Here is a 16509-nt window from a genome sequence, read left to right as displayed (position 1 = left end):
ATCAATCAAACTACAGAAGTGATATCTGAAAACTACACCTAACCCACCAAATCCTTAAAAAATAAACCTTTTGTATAAAAAATACACACCTGCTCCTTCCCTTCCAAATCACCAGACACAGAGAGAGAGAGAGAGAGAGAGATTATATATATACATTAAGCTTTATTCTGGGGTTTGGTCAGAACTCTCCAAAGTTGACCTGATCTTTGTTTCCTTTCTTTGATTGATATATATATTCATAGCAAACCCTGAAACTGGGATCTATCGTGTCTCGTGGCATTTAAGGAAGAAAGAAGAAGAAGAAGGAGAAGAAGAAGAGGAAGAAGAGAAGAAGAATTAATTGCAGAAATTTAAATATGGTTTTCATCATAAAGTTACCGATGATGATGAGACTTGTGCTAGCGTTGTGTGTTGTGAGCTCTGTGATGTTCACATATTCTTCTGCTCAGACTTGCTCTTCTTATTCCTTCTCTGCCAACAGAAACTTCTCCACTTGCCGTGACCTTCCTCACCAGGGCGCCTTCCTTCACTGGTCCTATGATCAATCCTCAGGTGATTTATTTTGCATTTTTTGGATTGAATATATGATAATTTGGTCGTTTTAATTCGTTATATACTATTAAGGTTAATTCATTTCTTTTTGTTAAATTAGTTCTCAGGTATTAGTTTTAGCTTTTAAGCCAAAGAAATCTCTCCCTCATGTGCTCTCCTGATTTGTGTTTTTGATTCGTTTTTCTCAGCTATTGGTTTGAGTTTTTAAGCCTCAGATATCTCTCTGTACTCTCAGCTGAACTTTTCCTCCTCTTACTCGCTTTTTCTCATCTGCACCGTTGGTAGAGATTTAATATTTTAAAAAATTCTGTTGACATTTTGATGAAAAGAGGGGAAAGAGAGGAGGGAAAAGGAAAAAGGAGGCCTGAGAAATACTTTTTCGATTATAAATATAAAACATATTTTATAATATAATTTATATTATTAAGTGGGTTTTATATTTATCATCAAAAGAGTATTATGATTTTTAACTTTTAGTATCGTAATTAAGGAGATAAACTGTAATTTCTTTATACTATGAGATAATTAGTTTAGGGATCGAGTGGAAAATTAATGTGAAAATTGGACACTATAATCATTAAAAGTTGTAAAAATTGAAAGTTTTAAGTTGTAAAAATTAAAAGATGATTTGTACCCAAAAAAAATAAAAGATTAAATATTAAATATCGACCTAGTCTTTTCTATTTTTTTCCCATCAATTATCCAACCAACCCTTGACTAGTGATACAGCCTTATGATTGCGTCCTTATATTAATAATTAATTAGTAATTAATTATTTCCTTGAATTGAAAGTTTCCACATTTAACTCATCTAATTCTTTTTCATTTAATTCAAAACAACATCATTAGTTTATATGAATAAAAAATTTCTGTGTGGTTATTTAATTAGCCGGCCAACCAAACACACGGCGCGTGACCCGGTCCAGACGCCAAACGGTTAATCGGACCGGGTCAAGATAATTCGGGTAAAACCAAAGGGTCAAAATCGGGACGCTATCCCACTTTTTCGACCTCAGTTTCTTCAAGATTTTGAGATGGAATTGAGATAGTCTGATTGTATCGTACAGGGAAGCTAGAGATTGCATACAGGCATGGCGGAATCAGTTCAACAGCGAACCGGTGGGTGGCCTGGGGAATCAACCCTAACAACAACGACGTCACCGCCATGCCCGGAACTCAAGCTCTGGTGGCGCTCTCTGAATCCGGCGACACCGGTGTCCCGACGGTGTATACATCGCCGATAAGGTCCTCCGGCGACGTATCAGAAACTCAGCTGGTCCAGGGAGACATAAGCTACAACGTGACGGGTTTGAGCGCGGCGCGTGTGAACGATGAGGTTATCATCTTCGCTACGGTGATGCTTCCCAGCGGAACGGAGTCAGTGGTCCATGTGTGGCAGGAAGGCCCTCTCGCTGGGTCGACGCCTCAACGACATGAACTCAGCACTGAGCATACTGATTCGAAGGAGACGTTGGATCTGGTGTCTGGTGTGACTCAAGCTGCTGCAAGTGGCGATGCTCTCAGAAGAAAAAGAAATGTAAGTGGGCATTTTTGTTCAAATTTGACTGAATTTGAATTAGGTATTAGCAGAAGGGACTTGTTTGTTTAGCTTTAAAAAAAAATAGAATGAAATAGAAAATCTAAAATTGAATCGGAGAAATTTAGATTTTAGGATTTAGATTCTGCTCCTCGCTACAAGGCCTATTTGTGAATTTTTTTTAAAATTGCTTTTATTGATATTCCTCAATCATGATCAATTACGAATAAAGGATAATAAGTAAGATGATTATAGTAATTTAGAAAAAAAAATCATATTTCTTATAATTAATGAACTTGTTTAACTTTTTTATTCTTAATTAAATCAAATTAGTTAAATAGATGTTATGTTAAATACATAAGAGTATATAATTTTGATAAAAAGAATTTTAACAATCATCATCAATGTGAATCATCAATTAATATTAATATCAATTTGTATCAATATCATATATAAAATTAAAACCAATGGTGATGTTGTTTTTCCTGTTGTCATCAAATAATTTTCAAACCTTTTTTTTAAAAATAAAAGTTTGGAAATAAAAAAACTACATATTTGAATTGACGTGGGCATGTTGTCTTTAAACAAAACCATGTGTGATGCATTTGAAAGCTGCTCTTGAAATAATGGTTGATATTTGGCATATAAGGTTTATTTTATTACTTGATAAATTATTATCATTATTTGTTAGATAATAATATTTGAAGTGTAAAATGAAAATAACACATGAATTTGGAAATTTTTATGTCTTAGGATTTCTTCAACCAGTTGGTAAAGACTCTCTAAGTTCAAAATCATTTGTGTACAACCTAGCTCGTAAATCATGTATGATATTTAAAATTTTATTATAAATAACATGGCATATATATTACGCTTAACCCACTAATGGATTAAGGGTTTAGCAGTAATAGATATATTTGACTACCACAAAATGGTATTATGCTGCAGTTAATTTCACATTCAGCCACAGTTTAAACCACAACTAGATGTATTATGATTTGCAAAACCATAGCTAATGTTCTTATGAGCACTTGGATTCCCTGAAGTGATACTTCTTAAGCGAGTGAGGAGAGAGAGAGATATAACACTAGGTTTCAGTCTTATAAAACCTATGCTAGATTAAATGGAGTTGATTTAGGATAACTGCATTATAACTGCTTACTAGTACAACAAAAAAAAACAATTCGGCAGAGGGCCTTTTATGCCGATTGTTGCAGAAATGGGGTAGAAAGTGCAAACGATGGTATTTTCGTAAATAAGATGTGGGATTGTTAACATTTTACGCCGGGTCTATCAGCAATCTGTGTCGAGAATACTTTCTACACCAGCTAAAACAACAACGGGTGTAGATTGTTATAGAAACATTATAGATGTCATTTCTTAATTGCGGTAAGAAGACTCTTTTGCACTAATAACTCTCAGTTAATTCCCTGTTTAGCCGCAATTTGTGGCTATATTTTTTCCTAGTCGTTTGCAAAATCCCAACTAGTCCTTCCAATTTGCTGCAACTGCAAGACAAGTATAATTGTGACCATTAGGCATACCTATGGTTTTACAAGGTGCTCAAGGCAGAAACTAGCTTGATTGGAAGTGGGATCCATATATTGCACGAAATCTGGAGCAAGTTTTAGTGTTTATGACTTATAAATAGTGTAATTTCTTTTGATATTAATGATGTGGTAATGGAAAGCATGTTATTAATGGGTGGTGTAAAATGATGACGACGAATAGGTGCATGGAGTGTTGAATGCAGTGAGCTGGGGGACGATGCTGCCACTAGGAGCCATAATAGCAAGATACTTGAAAGTGTTCAAATCAGCAGACCCTGCTTGGTTTTACCTTCACGTCATTTGCCAAACCTCTGCCTACATCGTTGGTGTTGGTGGCTGGGCCTATGGTCTGAAACTCGGCCATGACTCTGTTGCTGTTCAGTATGATACCCACAGAGCTCTTGGCATCACCATCTTCTGCCTTGCAACTCTTCAGGTACGTATCGTTTCCCAAAAAGAAAAACTGACGTCCTGTTTGGTTAGAAACGATAGGAATGAAACAGAACAGAACAAGGACGGTAAAGAATGAAACTGACTTAAATGATAGTGACCATAGACATACTTCTGTAAGAATAGAGCAATGAAATATTTCTTCCAGTCCTAAATATATGAGCAAATCAAAGCCTTCACATGTTTTAAGAGTAACCATGTATTTTAGAACAATCAAGCGCACTTTTTACAAATAAACCAAAGGTGTATTTTAGGAAAATAAACACGTTTTACAAATAACTATGTATTTTAGGAAAATCAAGCACACTTTTTTTGTAAAAAACAAATAATTAACTAAATTAATTTTTTTAAATCTCTATAAATTGGTTACCTAACTCCTACATTTGAGACTAGAGAGAGTAATAGAGATGTGGGAATAAGGATTAACATGCATAAAGTGATGAATCTAGATTCCTAAATTTTAAGGAATGATGATTGCCATGAAAGAGATTATGCCTACGGTTAAAGTCAACCAAAAATTACAATAGAATAAAATCATAAAAATATGCCTAAATCGGAATATAATGATGGAATATATTGGAATCCTAAGGAGTTGAAGCAAATAGGACCTAAATGACACAGGTGTTTGCTCGAGATAATTTATTTTTGTAAAATTGAAAAAGAAAACTCCGCCCTTTCAACCAAAAAAAAAAAAAAACCAAAGAAATATGTACTTTATCTAGAATAAACACAATAGAAAAATCTCAACCTCGTGAGAGGTGGAGAACAAACTCACATGTTCTAGTTGTGGCTAACGTTTACTGAATTTGTATTATAATGGTTACTAAAAGAACCCTTGCCCAACTGAATCCAGGTGTTTGCTCTGTTTTTGAGGCCAAACAAGGATCATAAATATAGAATCTTCTGGAACTTCTACCACTACTTGGTGGGATACGCCACAATAATCATCAGCATTGTCAACATCTTCCAAGGCTTCGATGCACTTGAGAACTCTTATGGAGATCGTTATGAGAACTGGAAAGACGCATACATTGGGGTTATTGCCGCTCTTGGTGGAATTGCCCTGTTGTTGGAAGTCTACACTTGGGTCATTGTGTTGAAGAGGAAAAAATCAGAGGGCATTCCAAATGGGGTTAATAATAATGGAGTGAATGGGGTTAATGATGGGTTTGAATCTAAGCCGTAGGTTTGGTAGGATAAGTTATCTATTTGTATGATATCTGGCCGTCTGATCTGTGTACTTAGATGAGGATATGCATGTTAGTGGGTCTCACTCCACAGCTGATATCTGCTATTGTGTTTATCTCTTTCTAGTTATGCAGATTGTATGGTTATAGAAACTATCCTGATTAGTAGGATCAGTCACATGGTTTTTTTTTTCTCTCTCTCTAGATTTTGACTATTTTGTATTGTTTGTGGTTTCTTTCATTTTGGGATCCTTTTGTATATTGATTTTACATGAACTATTCTTGAAGGTATGTAGGGCCTTCCCAGCTGTATACCCATATATGTGTTTAGCATCGAGCTTATTCTTTTACAGAGCAGTCTTAGTATAAAATTTTGAGTGACTTTGATTGTATTATATATTTATATATGAAAAATTTATTCGTGAGTCTTTATAGTTTCGTCTTTTGTTTAATTACGTTTTTATAGTTTTTTTTTACAGGGTCTTTATAGTTTCTTCAATTATAGGCATGAGTTGATATGTTATGATCTGTTAATTAGAATGTGTGGATATCGATTATGACGTAAGTTGTCACAAAATAAGAAATGGAAAGGAGGCATTTTTAGAAATAAATACAACAACAATAAAGTGTTGACCACTAAATTGTTCTATATCTTTTTTAAGAGGATTTCATACTATTTGATAATTTTTTTTCACTTTTCCATTTAAAAATATTTTTTGCACGTAAACAAACTATCTCAATCAATTTTTGCCACCTTCTCATCAATAGTAGTCACACTAATTTTTTTACGAATATGTTCATTACAAATCTTTTTTTTTTTTTGGGTATGATTATATATCCATTTCACTATTCTCATCTCGTCTACCTTCACTTTATACTCATACAGTACGTATAGAGCCTAATACTCACTATCATATAAAAATACTTAGCAGTGCCGTATTATTTATTTGAGTTAGGTACTATTAGTAAAACAAGTTTATTTATTTAGCTAGAAGAAAATAGAATGAAATAGAAAATCTAAAATTCAATAAGAGAAGTTTAGATTCTATATAATTTAAATAAAATTTTTTTTAACAATCATCGTCAATGTGAACCATCAGTTGATATTAATATCAATTTATATCAATATCATACATAAAATTAAAACCGATGTTGATGTTATTTTTCCTGTTGTCATCAAATAATTTGCAAACATTTTTTTTAATAAAAAGTTTTTTTTAAAAAATAACTACACATTTGAATTGACGTGGGCACGCTGTCTTTAAACAAAACCATGTATGATACTAATGCATTTGAAAGCTACCCTTGAAATAATGTTTGATATTTGGCATAGAAGGTATATTTTATTACTCGATAAAATATTATCATTTAATAACACACAATCTTGGGATTTCTTCAACCAATTGGTAAAGACTCTTTAAGTTTAGTTGTGGGTTTTATACCGATTGTTGGAGGGATGGTGTAGAAAGTGCAGCCGATGGTATTTTCCTAAATAAGATGTGGGATTATTAACTTTTTTTCACCGATTCTATCAGCAACCTGTGTTGAGAAAACCTTCTACACCAGCTAAAACGACAACCAGTGTAGATAGTTATAGAACCAATGTAGAGGTCATTTTTTAATAGCTGCAAAAAGACTTTTTTGCACTAATAACTTTCAGTTAGTTCCCTGTTTAACCGCAATTTGTGGCTAGATGCCTTCCTAGTAGTTTGCAAAATCCCAACTGGTCCTTCCAACTTGTTGCACCTGCAAGCAAGACAACTATAATTGCGACCATTAGTTATGGTTTTACAAGGTGGTCAAGGCAGAAACTAGTTTGATTGGAAGTGGGATCCATATATTACACGCAATCTGAAGCAAAGTTTTAGCATTTAACACTTATAAATAGTGTAATTTCTTTTTTATAGATATTGATATTAATGATTAATGATGTGGTAATGGAAAGCACGTTATTAATGTGTGGTGTGAAATGATGATGATGAATAGGTGCATGGAGTGTTGAATGCAGTGAGCTGAAGGGCGATGCTGCCAATAGGAGCCATAATAGCAAGATACTTGAAAGCGTTCAAATCAGCAGACCCTGCTTGGTTTTACCTTCACGTCATTTGCCAAACCTCTGCCTTCATCGTCGGTGTTGGTGGCTGGGCCTATGGTCTCAAACTAGGCCATGACTCTGTTGCCGTTCAGCATGACACCCATAGAGCTCTTGGCATCACCATCTTCTGCCTTGAAACTCTTCAGGCACGTATCATTTCCTATAAAATAAAGAGGAAAACTGATGCCATGTTTGGTTGTTAGAAAGGATAGGAATGGAATTGGACATAATTGGGGGTGGTAGAGAATGGAATTGACCATAGATATATTTTAAGAAGAGAGCAATGAAATATCCCTTCCAATCCTAAATACAGGAGCTAATGAAGGGTTTTATTTTGATTCTAAATGTAAAATCTCAGTCTATTTTGTCTTTTAAATTTATAGTTTCTTTCCCAAACTATCTTTGTTATTGCACATATCAAATGAATTTCGATCAAGTGATAGCTCAAATGCTTATTAAATAGTATATTTTAAGAAAACATTGTATATTTTTTACAGATAATTAACTCAACTAATTTTTTTAATCTCTGCAATTAGTTATCTACCTCCTGCATTTGGGACTAGAGAGAGTGACAGAGGGATGGGTATGAGGATCAACACGTATAAGGCCATGAATCCTAAGGAATGAAGAAGAGATTATTCCTCTGGTTAAAGTCAACCAAAAATTACATTGGAATCCCACGGAGTTAAAGCAAACAGGACCTCAATGAAACAGGTGTTTGCTCTAGATAATTTGGAAACTGAAGAAAAAGACCCCATAATTTCAACCAAAAAACTAGGAAACTTTATGTACTTTATTTAGAATAAATAAAATTTTTAAAAAAATCTCAACCTCATCAGAGCTAGAAAACGTACTCCGATTATGTTCTAGTTGTGGATAACTTCTCTGAATACATATTATAATGGTACTGAGAGAAACCTGCTCAATTGAATACAAGTGTTTGCTTTGTTTTTGAGGCCAAACAAGGATCATAAATATAGAATCTTCTGGAATTTCTACCACTACTGGGTGGGGCACGCCACAATAATCATCAGCATTGTAAACAAATTTAAAGGCTTCGATGCACTTGAGAACTCTTACGGAGATCGTTATGAAAACTGGAAAAATGCATACATTGGGGGTTATTGCAGGTCTTGGTGGAATTGCTGTGTTGTTGGAAGTTTACACTTGGATCATTGTGTCGAAGAGGAAAAGATCAGAGGCCATTCCAAATGGGGTTAATAATAATGGGGGTTAATGATGGGTTTGAATCTAAGCCATAGGTTTAGTTGGATAAATTATTATGTATGATTTCTGACCGTCTGATCTGTGTACTTAGATAAGCATATACATATTGGTGGGTCCCATTCTATAGGTGACATCTACTATTTTGTGAGCCTTTATAGTTTCATCTTATGTTTAATTAGGTTTTTACAGTTTTTTTAATGGGTTTTTATAGCTTCTTCAATTATAAACAATAGTTTATATGTTTATAATCTGTTAATTAGAATATATGGATATTGACTATGTGACATGTAAATTGCCAAAAAATATAAAATGAACAAGTTTTTTTTCGCATTAGAAAAAAAAGTGTTGTTTTTGAAAATAAATGATGAAATGAAATTTATTTATTATCAACATAAAAATTAAAAAAATATTATGTTCATAACCGTCTCTGCATCTATATGATCTATAATTTGGTTGGTTTTGCTTTACTCTATATTTATATGGTACAATTAATTCAGCAGTATGATAACTGAGAGCCATGTCATATGCTATTGGCATTGTTTCTCTTACAAATTAACAAATTATGAGTATAATAACTAATGTTTATAATTGATGAAATTATAATGACCCAATAAAAAAAATTATAAAGATTTGATAAAAAATGAGATCAAATTATAGGAATATTAATTTCTCCCCCATTCCCACCAGCCAGAACTACTTTTTTGGCACTGTAAACACAAATATTATTGATAGAAAAGTCAAATACAGAGTTTAGAGAAGGCTAGACAATGAACAAGTAACACAAACACGGCGAACAAAAGAAACAGACTCAAGCAGCACGGAAAACAAAAACAAACAAGCAAAAAAAAACTACCGTTCAAGAACCTAATTGCCCCTTGAAGCCGTCCAAGAACCATCTGCAAGGCCTCCGACTACAAAAATTTTGCTATTTACGCAAGGAAACTTGTGAATTCTGAAATTTGATGTGGTAATTTATAAAAATAGCTTTAGAAATTTTTATTATAAAGAAAAAAATTCCTTAAAAAGAAACCAAAAAGGAAAAAAAAAATCCTTTTTCCAGTATGCTTGAGTTATAAGATGTTTATTATGAAGAAAAAATTCCTTAAAAAGAAACCAAAAAGGAAAAAATTCCTTAAATTTCTGGTATTCTTGAGTTATAATATGTTCATTATAAAAAAAAATCCTCAAAAAGGTACTTAAATAGCAAAAATTCTCATCTGGATCACTAAATTTATCAAACCCCTAATCAAGTTGCATGACTCAAAAAGAAAATTTAAAATTTGTGAAATGATTCAAATCCCTGTTTTATTAGAAACCAAATTAAAAGAGAATTTAAATTAACATGTTCATTTTACAGTTAATATCTTTCAATTTTAAATTAACAATTTTATGTCTCCATTACACACTTGTAATAAGTCTTTGAATGATAAATTCAATAACCCAAATAAAAATGTGGGTTATTTAAGTGTGCTTTTAAGAGATTTTTCCTATTGTAAGGGTCTTGTTAAGAACCAGAATTTGTCAATTCTTAACTTGCTAATACCTTGTTCACTTTTATTTCTGCTTAGCTGGTAAAGGGATACTACCTTTTCTTAGTCATGATTCAAATGACCACACAATATATCTCTAATTAATCATATCCTTCTATCTAACCAAACCCCAAATTAATTTCAATATTTCATATTCTCTCTGTCCTTTTTATATATGATCCTAAAATTTGAATTAGTTTAGTCCTTTCTATAAGATCCTATTTAGGGGTGTCTAAACATTAAATGTGTTTTTACTTTTCATCAATTTTATCCCTAATTAATTTCCTATTCTCTCTTCTTATCTGTTCTCATATTACATTCTTTTTTATTCTTTATCTCATTATTAGTACTTTTTTTCTTATTTGTTGGGGCGTACTTAGAAGAAAAAGTTTAATTTTTACATATTTATTGTATTTAACTAATTTTAACTGTTTTTTTAAGTCATGTAATTTAGTTAAAAAATATCTTATAAAAAAGGGCTGGAGGGAGTATCATCCTTCTTTATTTGTTTTTTTTTTGAATGACATCATTATTTGTTTATTCATGTATATGTATGAACATGATTGATTTAGTAAAGAAAATGAAACACTTGACATGCAGCATTTTGAAATTACAAAAATAAAAACAAATTAGCTACGGAATTTCACATCAAGGACAAAATTATTCCATAAGTAATTAGCAACAGAAATCCTATCAGCAGTCTATGTAAAGTAATGCTAACTAGTAAAGGAATATAAAGGAACCTTTGACAAAACATGTTTGAACATATAATTAACAACGAAGAGGAAGATCCGCCCACAAATCTCAACCACGCTAACATATCACAAATATGACCACAAAACAAAGATGCTTGAGCTAACAGCGTTCGGCTCATCCCAATCACAATTTGATCACTTCAAGGAAATTGAACAGACACGATTCCCTTACCTGCAACAATTCAAAAATGAGATGCAAAAAGAAAAAATAAATAAATAAAATAAGTAAATCAAATTGGTTTGTGTAGAAATCAAATCAAACCAAAAGATTATATTATGTTTGAAAGAAAACTAAATTATGATTTTAAAAGTAATTTTATGTTATATGAAGTAAGTATATGAAAGAAATTTTTTTTTTCCAAAAGTGTTTTTTGTGATTACCGAACACCCACTTAGATGATGTTGTACTCACCATAAAGGAAAAAAGCTTTTGATAGAATTTAGCTCCCTTACAACATCAATTATGCTCATCCTTTCATGAGGTGATTCCATTGAACATGTAAGCCCAATCATAAACAAACAACGCAAGCATTTCTCAACATTAGGATGAGCTTGCATCATGTTCTCCGATATGTCGTCTGATACTACCACTGCATGTTCTAGTTCTTGTGGAAAAATAGTTGGGCTAACAACTTCCAAAAGCTTGTTAGGAAATGCATTTTTCACATGTGTTTGAAGACTGTGGCCATCTTTAAACATACCTTCAGTGGGTCTTCTTTTAGTTAACATCTCTAAGACAAGAATGCCAAAGCTATACATATCACCTTGTGTTGATACCTCAGAACCCATTCCATATTCTGAAACATTGTAGTAAAAAATGGAAAAAAATTGAGTTAAAAAACATAATGAATTGCATGACTTTGTAGTAAAAAATATATATTAAATGATACCTGGAGGAACATAGCCAATAGTACCCTTTATTCCGATTGTGCTGCTTTGCTCATTAGAGGTGGCTTCAACAGTTGATAGTAGTCTTGCCAACCAAAAATTGCTCAAATAAGCAACCATGTTGCTATCAAGAAGAACATTACTTGGCTTCAAATCACAATGAATTAGAGGTTGCCCATGTTCATTGTGAAGATAGTTTAATGCAAACGCAATGTCAATAAGAATATTTATTATTTGATCAAGGAGCAAAATTCTTGGATGATCTAGATTCTCTTCTCTAGAATACAACCAATATTCCAAGTTTCCATTCACCATATAATCATAAACTAGAGCCTTAAATTCATGGCCCTTGTAATCTATGCTAGAGCAACATGTTATAATTTTTACCAGATTTCGATGCTTGGCATTTCTAAATGCATTGCATTCAGCCACAAAACTTTTGTGAGCTCCCCTTATTTGAAGGTTGATGACCTTTATTGCAACAATTTCATTAGATTCAAAACTTCCCTTATATACAGAGCCAGAACTCCCTGATCCTATCAAATTGTTGATAGAGAATCCATCTGTGGCATTATGCAGACTTTGATATGATACTTTTGAAATCATGTCAATTGTTTCTGAACGTGAAGCTTTCTTGCTTCTTTTTCTCCTATGATAAATAGCAACAAAAGATGCCAGAAGTAGAAAAGCAATCACACAACATATTGATATGAACAACTTGAAATTTGGATGCTTTTGTTGTTCAGTAGATTTGAGAGGGCATGGTGGCAGCTCCAACTTTGATATGCCTCCACAAAGCTTCTTATTCCCCGCAAGTGATATTGCACTTGCATTGCTGAAGACGCCTCTGCTTGGTACTTCCCCATCAAGCATGTTGAAGGAAACATTTAAGTGCTCCAAGAGAGCAATATCTTGCAGGCCTTTTGGAATTGATCCAGACAAGTTATTTTGTGACAAGTCTAGATATCTTAGACCTTTCAGTGAAGCCAAAGATGAGGGGATGGTTTCTTGAAAGAAATTTCCTTGCAAAAAGAGATACTCTAGGCTTTGGCAATCTCCAATGGCTTGAGGAATTTTTCCAAAGATATGGTTATGAGAAGCATCCAACTTACCAATATTTTTTAAGTTTCCAACCTCACTAGGGATATTACCACCAAAAGAGTTATGTGACAAGTTCAATAAAATTGATAGAGATGAAAGAGTAATTAGCTGGACTGGTATGGCTCCACTAAAATTGTTTTGTGACAGATCAAGATATTGTAAACTCTTACAATTGCCAATAGTTGGAGGAACCTTTCCTTCGAACATATTTTGTGACAAATCTAGGTGAAATAATTGAGTGAGATTACCTATAAAATGTTTTATTTCTCCAGAAAATTTATTTGCCCACAAAGACAAGGTTTGCATGTTTTGAAAATTCCCAAAAGTAATTGGGATGATGTCAGTGAAATGATTCATCATCAGATCTAGTGATGTTAGGGCAACAAGGTTTCCTAATGAAGCAGGGATTTTGCCAGATATTTGATTATTACTAAGAGTGAGCCATGTGAGTTGGGTGGACAAATTGCCTATGGTATCTGGTATATGGCCCCCAAGAATATTGTCTTGCAATTTTAGGATTTGCAATTTACTACAGTTGCTCAAAGAATATAGAAACTCCCAATCTTTAGCAGAATTACTTCCAAAACTATTACTAGACAACTCTAGAATTGAAAGGTCATGCAACTTTCCAAGATTTGGAATTAGCCCTGAAAAGTTATTTCCTCCTACAGATATCAATTTAAGCATAGATGCGTTTGCCAAGGATGCTGGGATAGGACCCGAGAATTGATTTTTTCCAAGTTGCAGCAATTGGAGATTAGGGAGGCTATTGAACATGTTGGTTGGGAGGGAGCCATTAAGTTGATTGCCATAAAGTCCAACATGAGTGAGGGATGATAAATTGCATAGAGAAGAAGGAATTGCCCCAGAAAGCTTGTTTGCATCTAATGCAAATACTGTCAAATTTTCCAAGCGCCCTATTTCTTTAGGTATATTCCCCTCCAGTTTATTTATAGAAAAAGAAATAACTGTAAGGGAAGACATATTCCACATGGACATTGGGATTTGCCCAAGAAAATTGTTCTGAACTAGATATAACTGTTCAAGGTTATGGAGATAGCCAATCTCCATGGGTATTTTGCCAGTAAGATTATTTCTACTAAATGATAAGTACCTGAGTTTAGAGCAACTCGTGACGTTGACAGGAAATTTTCCAGTCAATGTATTATTGATGAGATAAAGTACCCGGAGCCGGAACAAACGACCCAAATCCTGTGGGATTTCTCCGTAGAAACTGTTGTTATCAAGAACGATAGTTCTGAGGAAGGAGAGATTGCCAATGAAAGGTGATATAGAACCACGCAATTGATATCCTTGTAACACCAACTGTGTAACTCTGCGATGCTTATTGCCGCAAGTGATGCCATGCCAGTTGCAGAAGTGTGTAGAAATATTCCAAGAGTCCAATATATGACTTGGATCACTAGAAATTGATTCCTTGAATTTGAGCAAGGACAAATGATCAGTCTCATTATCCCATGAAGAAGCTGCTAGGCAAGGTCGAAAGATCAAAGTGAAGAAGAGAAGCAATTGAAGGCATTGGGACCAAAATGAAAGAAACATGGGAGAAAAAGGCTTCATTTTGTTGAGAAACTCAAAAGCTACAAGAGCTCTTTGTAATGCAAAGATACACAGACTTGTAATTCCTTGATCTTATAATTTAAATAGTTTCAAAGTCAAAGTCAATAGAACATTGCCCGTTGCTTCAGCCTAGTATTAATTTTCTGATTTATTTATTTTTGTTTAAAAGCAATGGCTACCTCATATCCTTAATCGTTTGAGGGGTTTTGTATGCTAATTTGTAAATTTTATTAATAGATTGACTCTACCAGGTTCTCCCATATTAGGAAAAAAAAATGAAGTAGTTCTTGCTGTGCTGAAAATTGTGTTCGTTAATATGTGACGTTGTTATTAAAACAAGAAAATCACAGTAATTTATTTTATTATTATTATTATTGAATTTTTATGGCTTTTAAACCATTTGGTTCTTTCACGTGCTCATTCCGTTGAACAAGCAAGTCCAATCCAACATAAAGAACATGAGCATTTTGTGAATTGGTGATTCTCTAAAAAGAATAATAGATGGATTCATACATACAAATGAAATAACACAATTGTGAACTTTATCAGATTCTCCCATAGTTTTAATAATAATAATAATGAGTTAAATTATTTTTTGCTCAATAATTACATGCACGGGAGGAATTAAAAGTCTTAGTCAAAAAAACATGAGACTTGAATAGGAGTTTTTGCACATATAACACGCAAACGTAGGTTTCACTCAGTCTTTTGGAAAATTAGAAGAATCCCATCAATATATTATTTTAATGAACAAGTCGGTCTAAGAACCATATTGCACGTAATAATGATGGGTGGTGGGGTCCTAGTTACTGTCTTTTTGAAAATCTTCTCATACAAAACTCTACATTTCCTTACGACGATGAAGTTTGTCAAAAGCCAAGGTCTTGCAAATCCTAGTCAATTTTATAATATTCGTTATATTCTTATCAGGGAGCATGCTGAAACAAAATATATAAATTTCAAAATTATAAGTAAGTCTTGTTTATTATACTCTTCCGGTCCTTAATATAAAACATATTTAACTAATTTGATTAAATTAAGAAAGTTAGGTAAATTAATTAATTATAAAAAATGTGACATATTTTTTTCTAAAACACCATAATCATCTTTCTTAATATCCTCTCTCTCTCTTCTACGTGATTATGGTAGAGGGAGATTCATAAGGATAATTTAAAAACACTGATAAATATGATAAATATGTCTTAAGGACCAAAATCAATTCAATAATTAAATCTTATATTAAAAACAGGAAGAGTACGTTAGTAATGGGACTAGAAGCACTACAAAGAAAAAGACTTTAGGCGATGACTTTCGCAGGCGAAACTTCTAAAAGTCGCCGCTGAAAGTTTAGTCACTGATGAAAGTTTTTAGGCTGTTACGACAATGACTTTTTAGTGGCGACTTTTATAGTTTCAGTGGCGACAAAAGTCAAATTTTTGTAGTGAAGAACCCACAACTGAGCTAAATTGGAGAGCCCACGGAAGCGACAATCTTGCTAAATCGAACATTTTGAGTTCTTTGAGTTTTCATATCAGATCTTCATGTTGCAGAGACGTTGAACAAATTATTTCTTGCTCAATAATTACATGCACGGAAGGAATTAAAAGTCTTAGTCAAAAAACATGAGACTTGAGCAGGAGTTTTTGCACATATAACACGCAAACGTTGGTTCCACTCTGTCTTTTGGAAATTCAAAGAATCCCATCAACATATTATTTTAATGAACAAGTCAGTCTAAGAACCATATTGCACGTAATGGACACGCTTACATGAAATGATGGGTGGTGGGGTCTTAGTTACTGTATTTTGAAAATCTTCTCATACAAACTTCTACATTTAGTTATGACGATGAAGTTTGTAAAAAGCCAAGGTCTTGCAAATCCTAGTCAATCTTATAATATTCGTTATATTTTTATCAGGGAGCATCCAAAAAGATATTTAAATTTCAAAATTATAAATAAGTCTTGTTTACTATACTTTGATAACAGTTGACTATTCTGGTTAAAATAAATAATAATAACAGTTGACTGCATTTGAAAAACAAATAACAACACATTT

General features: G+C 33.2%; 2 protein-coding genes and 1 pseudogene across 2 annotated transcripts; 2 read left to right on the top strand and 1 right to left on the bottom strand.

Moving 5' to 3' along the window:
• Positions 1 to 216: 216 nt before the first annotated feature.
• Positions 217 to 5595, top strand: LOC114759069 (cytochrome b561 and DOMON domain-containing protein At5g47530-like). Its single transcript, XM_028948171.1, has 4 exons — positions 217 to 552; positions 1619 to 2088; positions 3820 to 4074; positions 4942 to 5595. The coding sequence occupies exons 1-4, from the start codon at positions 357 to 359 to the stop codon at positions 5272 to 5274; spliced, it is 1254 nt and encodes a 417-aa protein (XP_028804004.1). The 5' UTR covers positions 217 to 356; the 3' UTR covers positions 5275 to 5595.
• Positions 5596 to 7272: 1677 nt separating this feature from the next.
• LOC114759098 (cytochrome b561 and DOMON domain-containing protein At5g47530-like) lies at positions 7273 to 8607 on the top strand (annotated as a pseudogene).
• A 2682-nt stretch (positions 8608 to 11289) lies between these two features.
• Positions 11290 to 14451, bottom strand: LOC114759097 (receptor kinase-like protein Xa21). The gene is made up of 2 exons (XM_028948190.1): positions 11772 to 14451; positions 11290 to 11678 (listed from the first exon to the last, which is right to left on the bottom strand). Exons 1-2 carry the CDS (start codon positions 14449 to 14451, stop codon positions 11290 to 11292), a joined length of 3069 nt encoding a protein of 1022 aa, XP_028804023.1.
• Positions 14452 to 16509: the final 2058 nt, after the last annotated feature.

This window comes from Neltuma alba, unplaced genomic scaffold, assembly GCF_004799145.2.
Source record: "Neltuma alba isolate B1F8T4 unplaced genomic scaffold, ASM479914v2 tig00010787_pilon, whole genome shotgun sequence".
Lineage (NCBI taxonomy): Eukaryota > Viridiplantae > Streptophyta > Magnoliopsida > Fabales > Fabaceae > Neltuma > Neltuma alba.
The sequence above is the reverse complement of the archived record's forward strand: the minus strand, read 5'-3'. Positions and strand labels throughout refer to the sequence as shown.

Coding starts and splice junctions, on each gene's coding strand:
- LOC114759069 (XM_028948171.1), top strand. CDS start 357: ATGGTTTTCATCATAAAGTTACCGATGATGATGAGACTTGTGCTAGCG. Junction 553..1,618: donor GTCCTATGATCAATCCTCAG/GTGATTTATTTT, acceptor TGTATCGTACAG/GGAAGCTAGAGATTGCATAC. Junction 4,075..4,941: donor TCTGCCTTGCAACTCTTCAG/GTACGTATCGTT, acceptor AACTGAATCCAG/GTGTTTGCTCTGTTTTTGAG.
- LOC114759097 (XM_028948190.1), bottom strand. CDS start 14,451: ATGAAGCCTTTTTCTCCCATGTTTCTTTCATTTTGGTCCCAATGCCTT. Junction 11,679..11,771: donor TATTGGCTATGTTCCTCCAG/GTATCATTTAAT, acceptor ACAATGTTTCAG/AATATGGAATGGGTTCTGAG.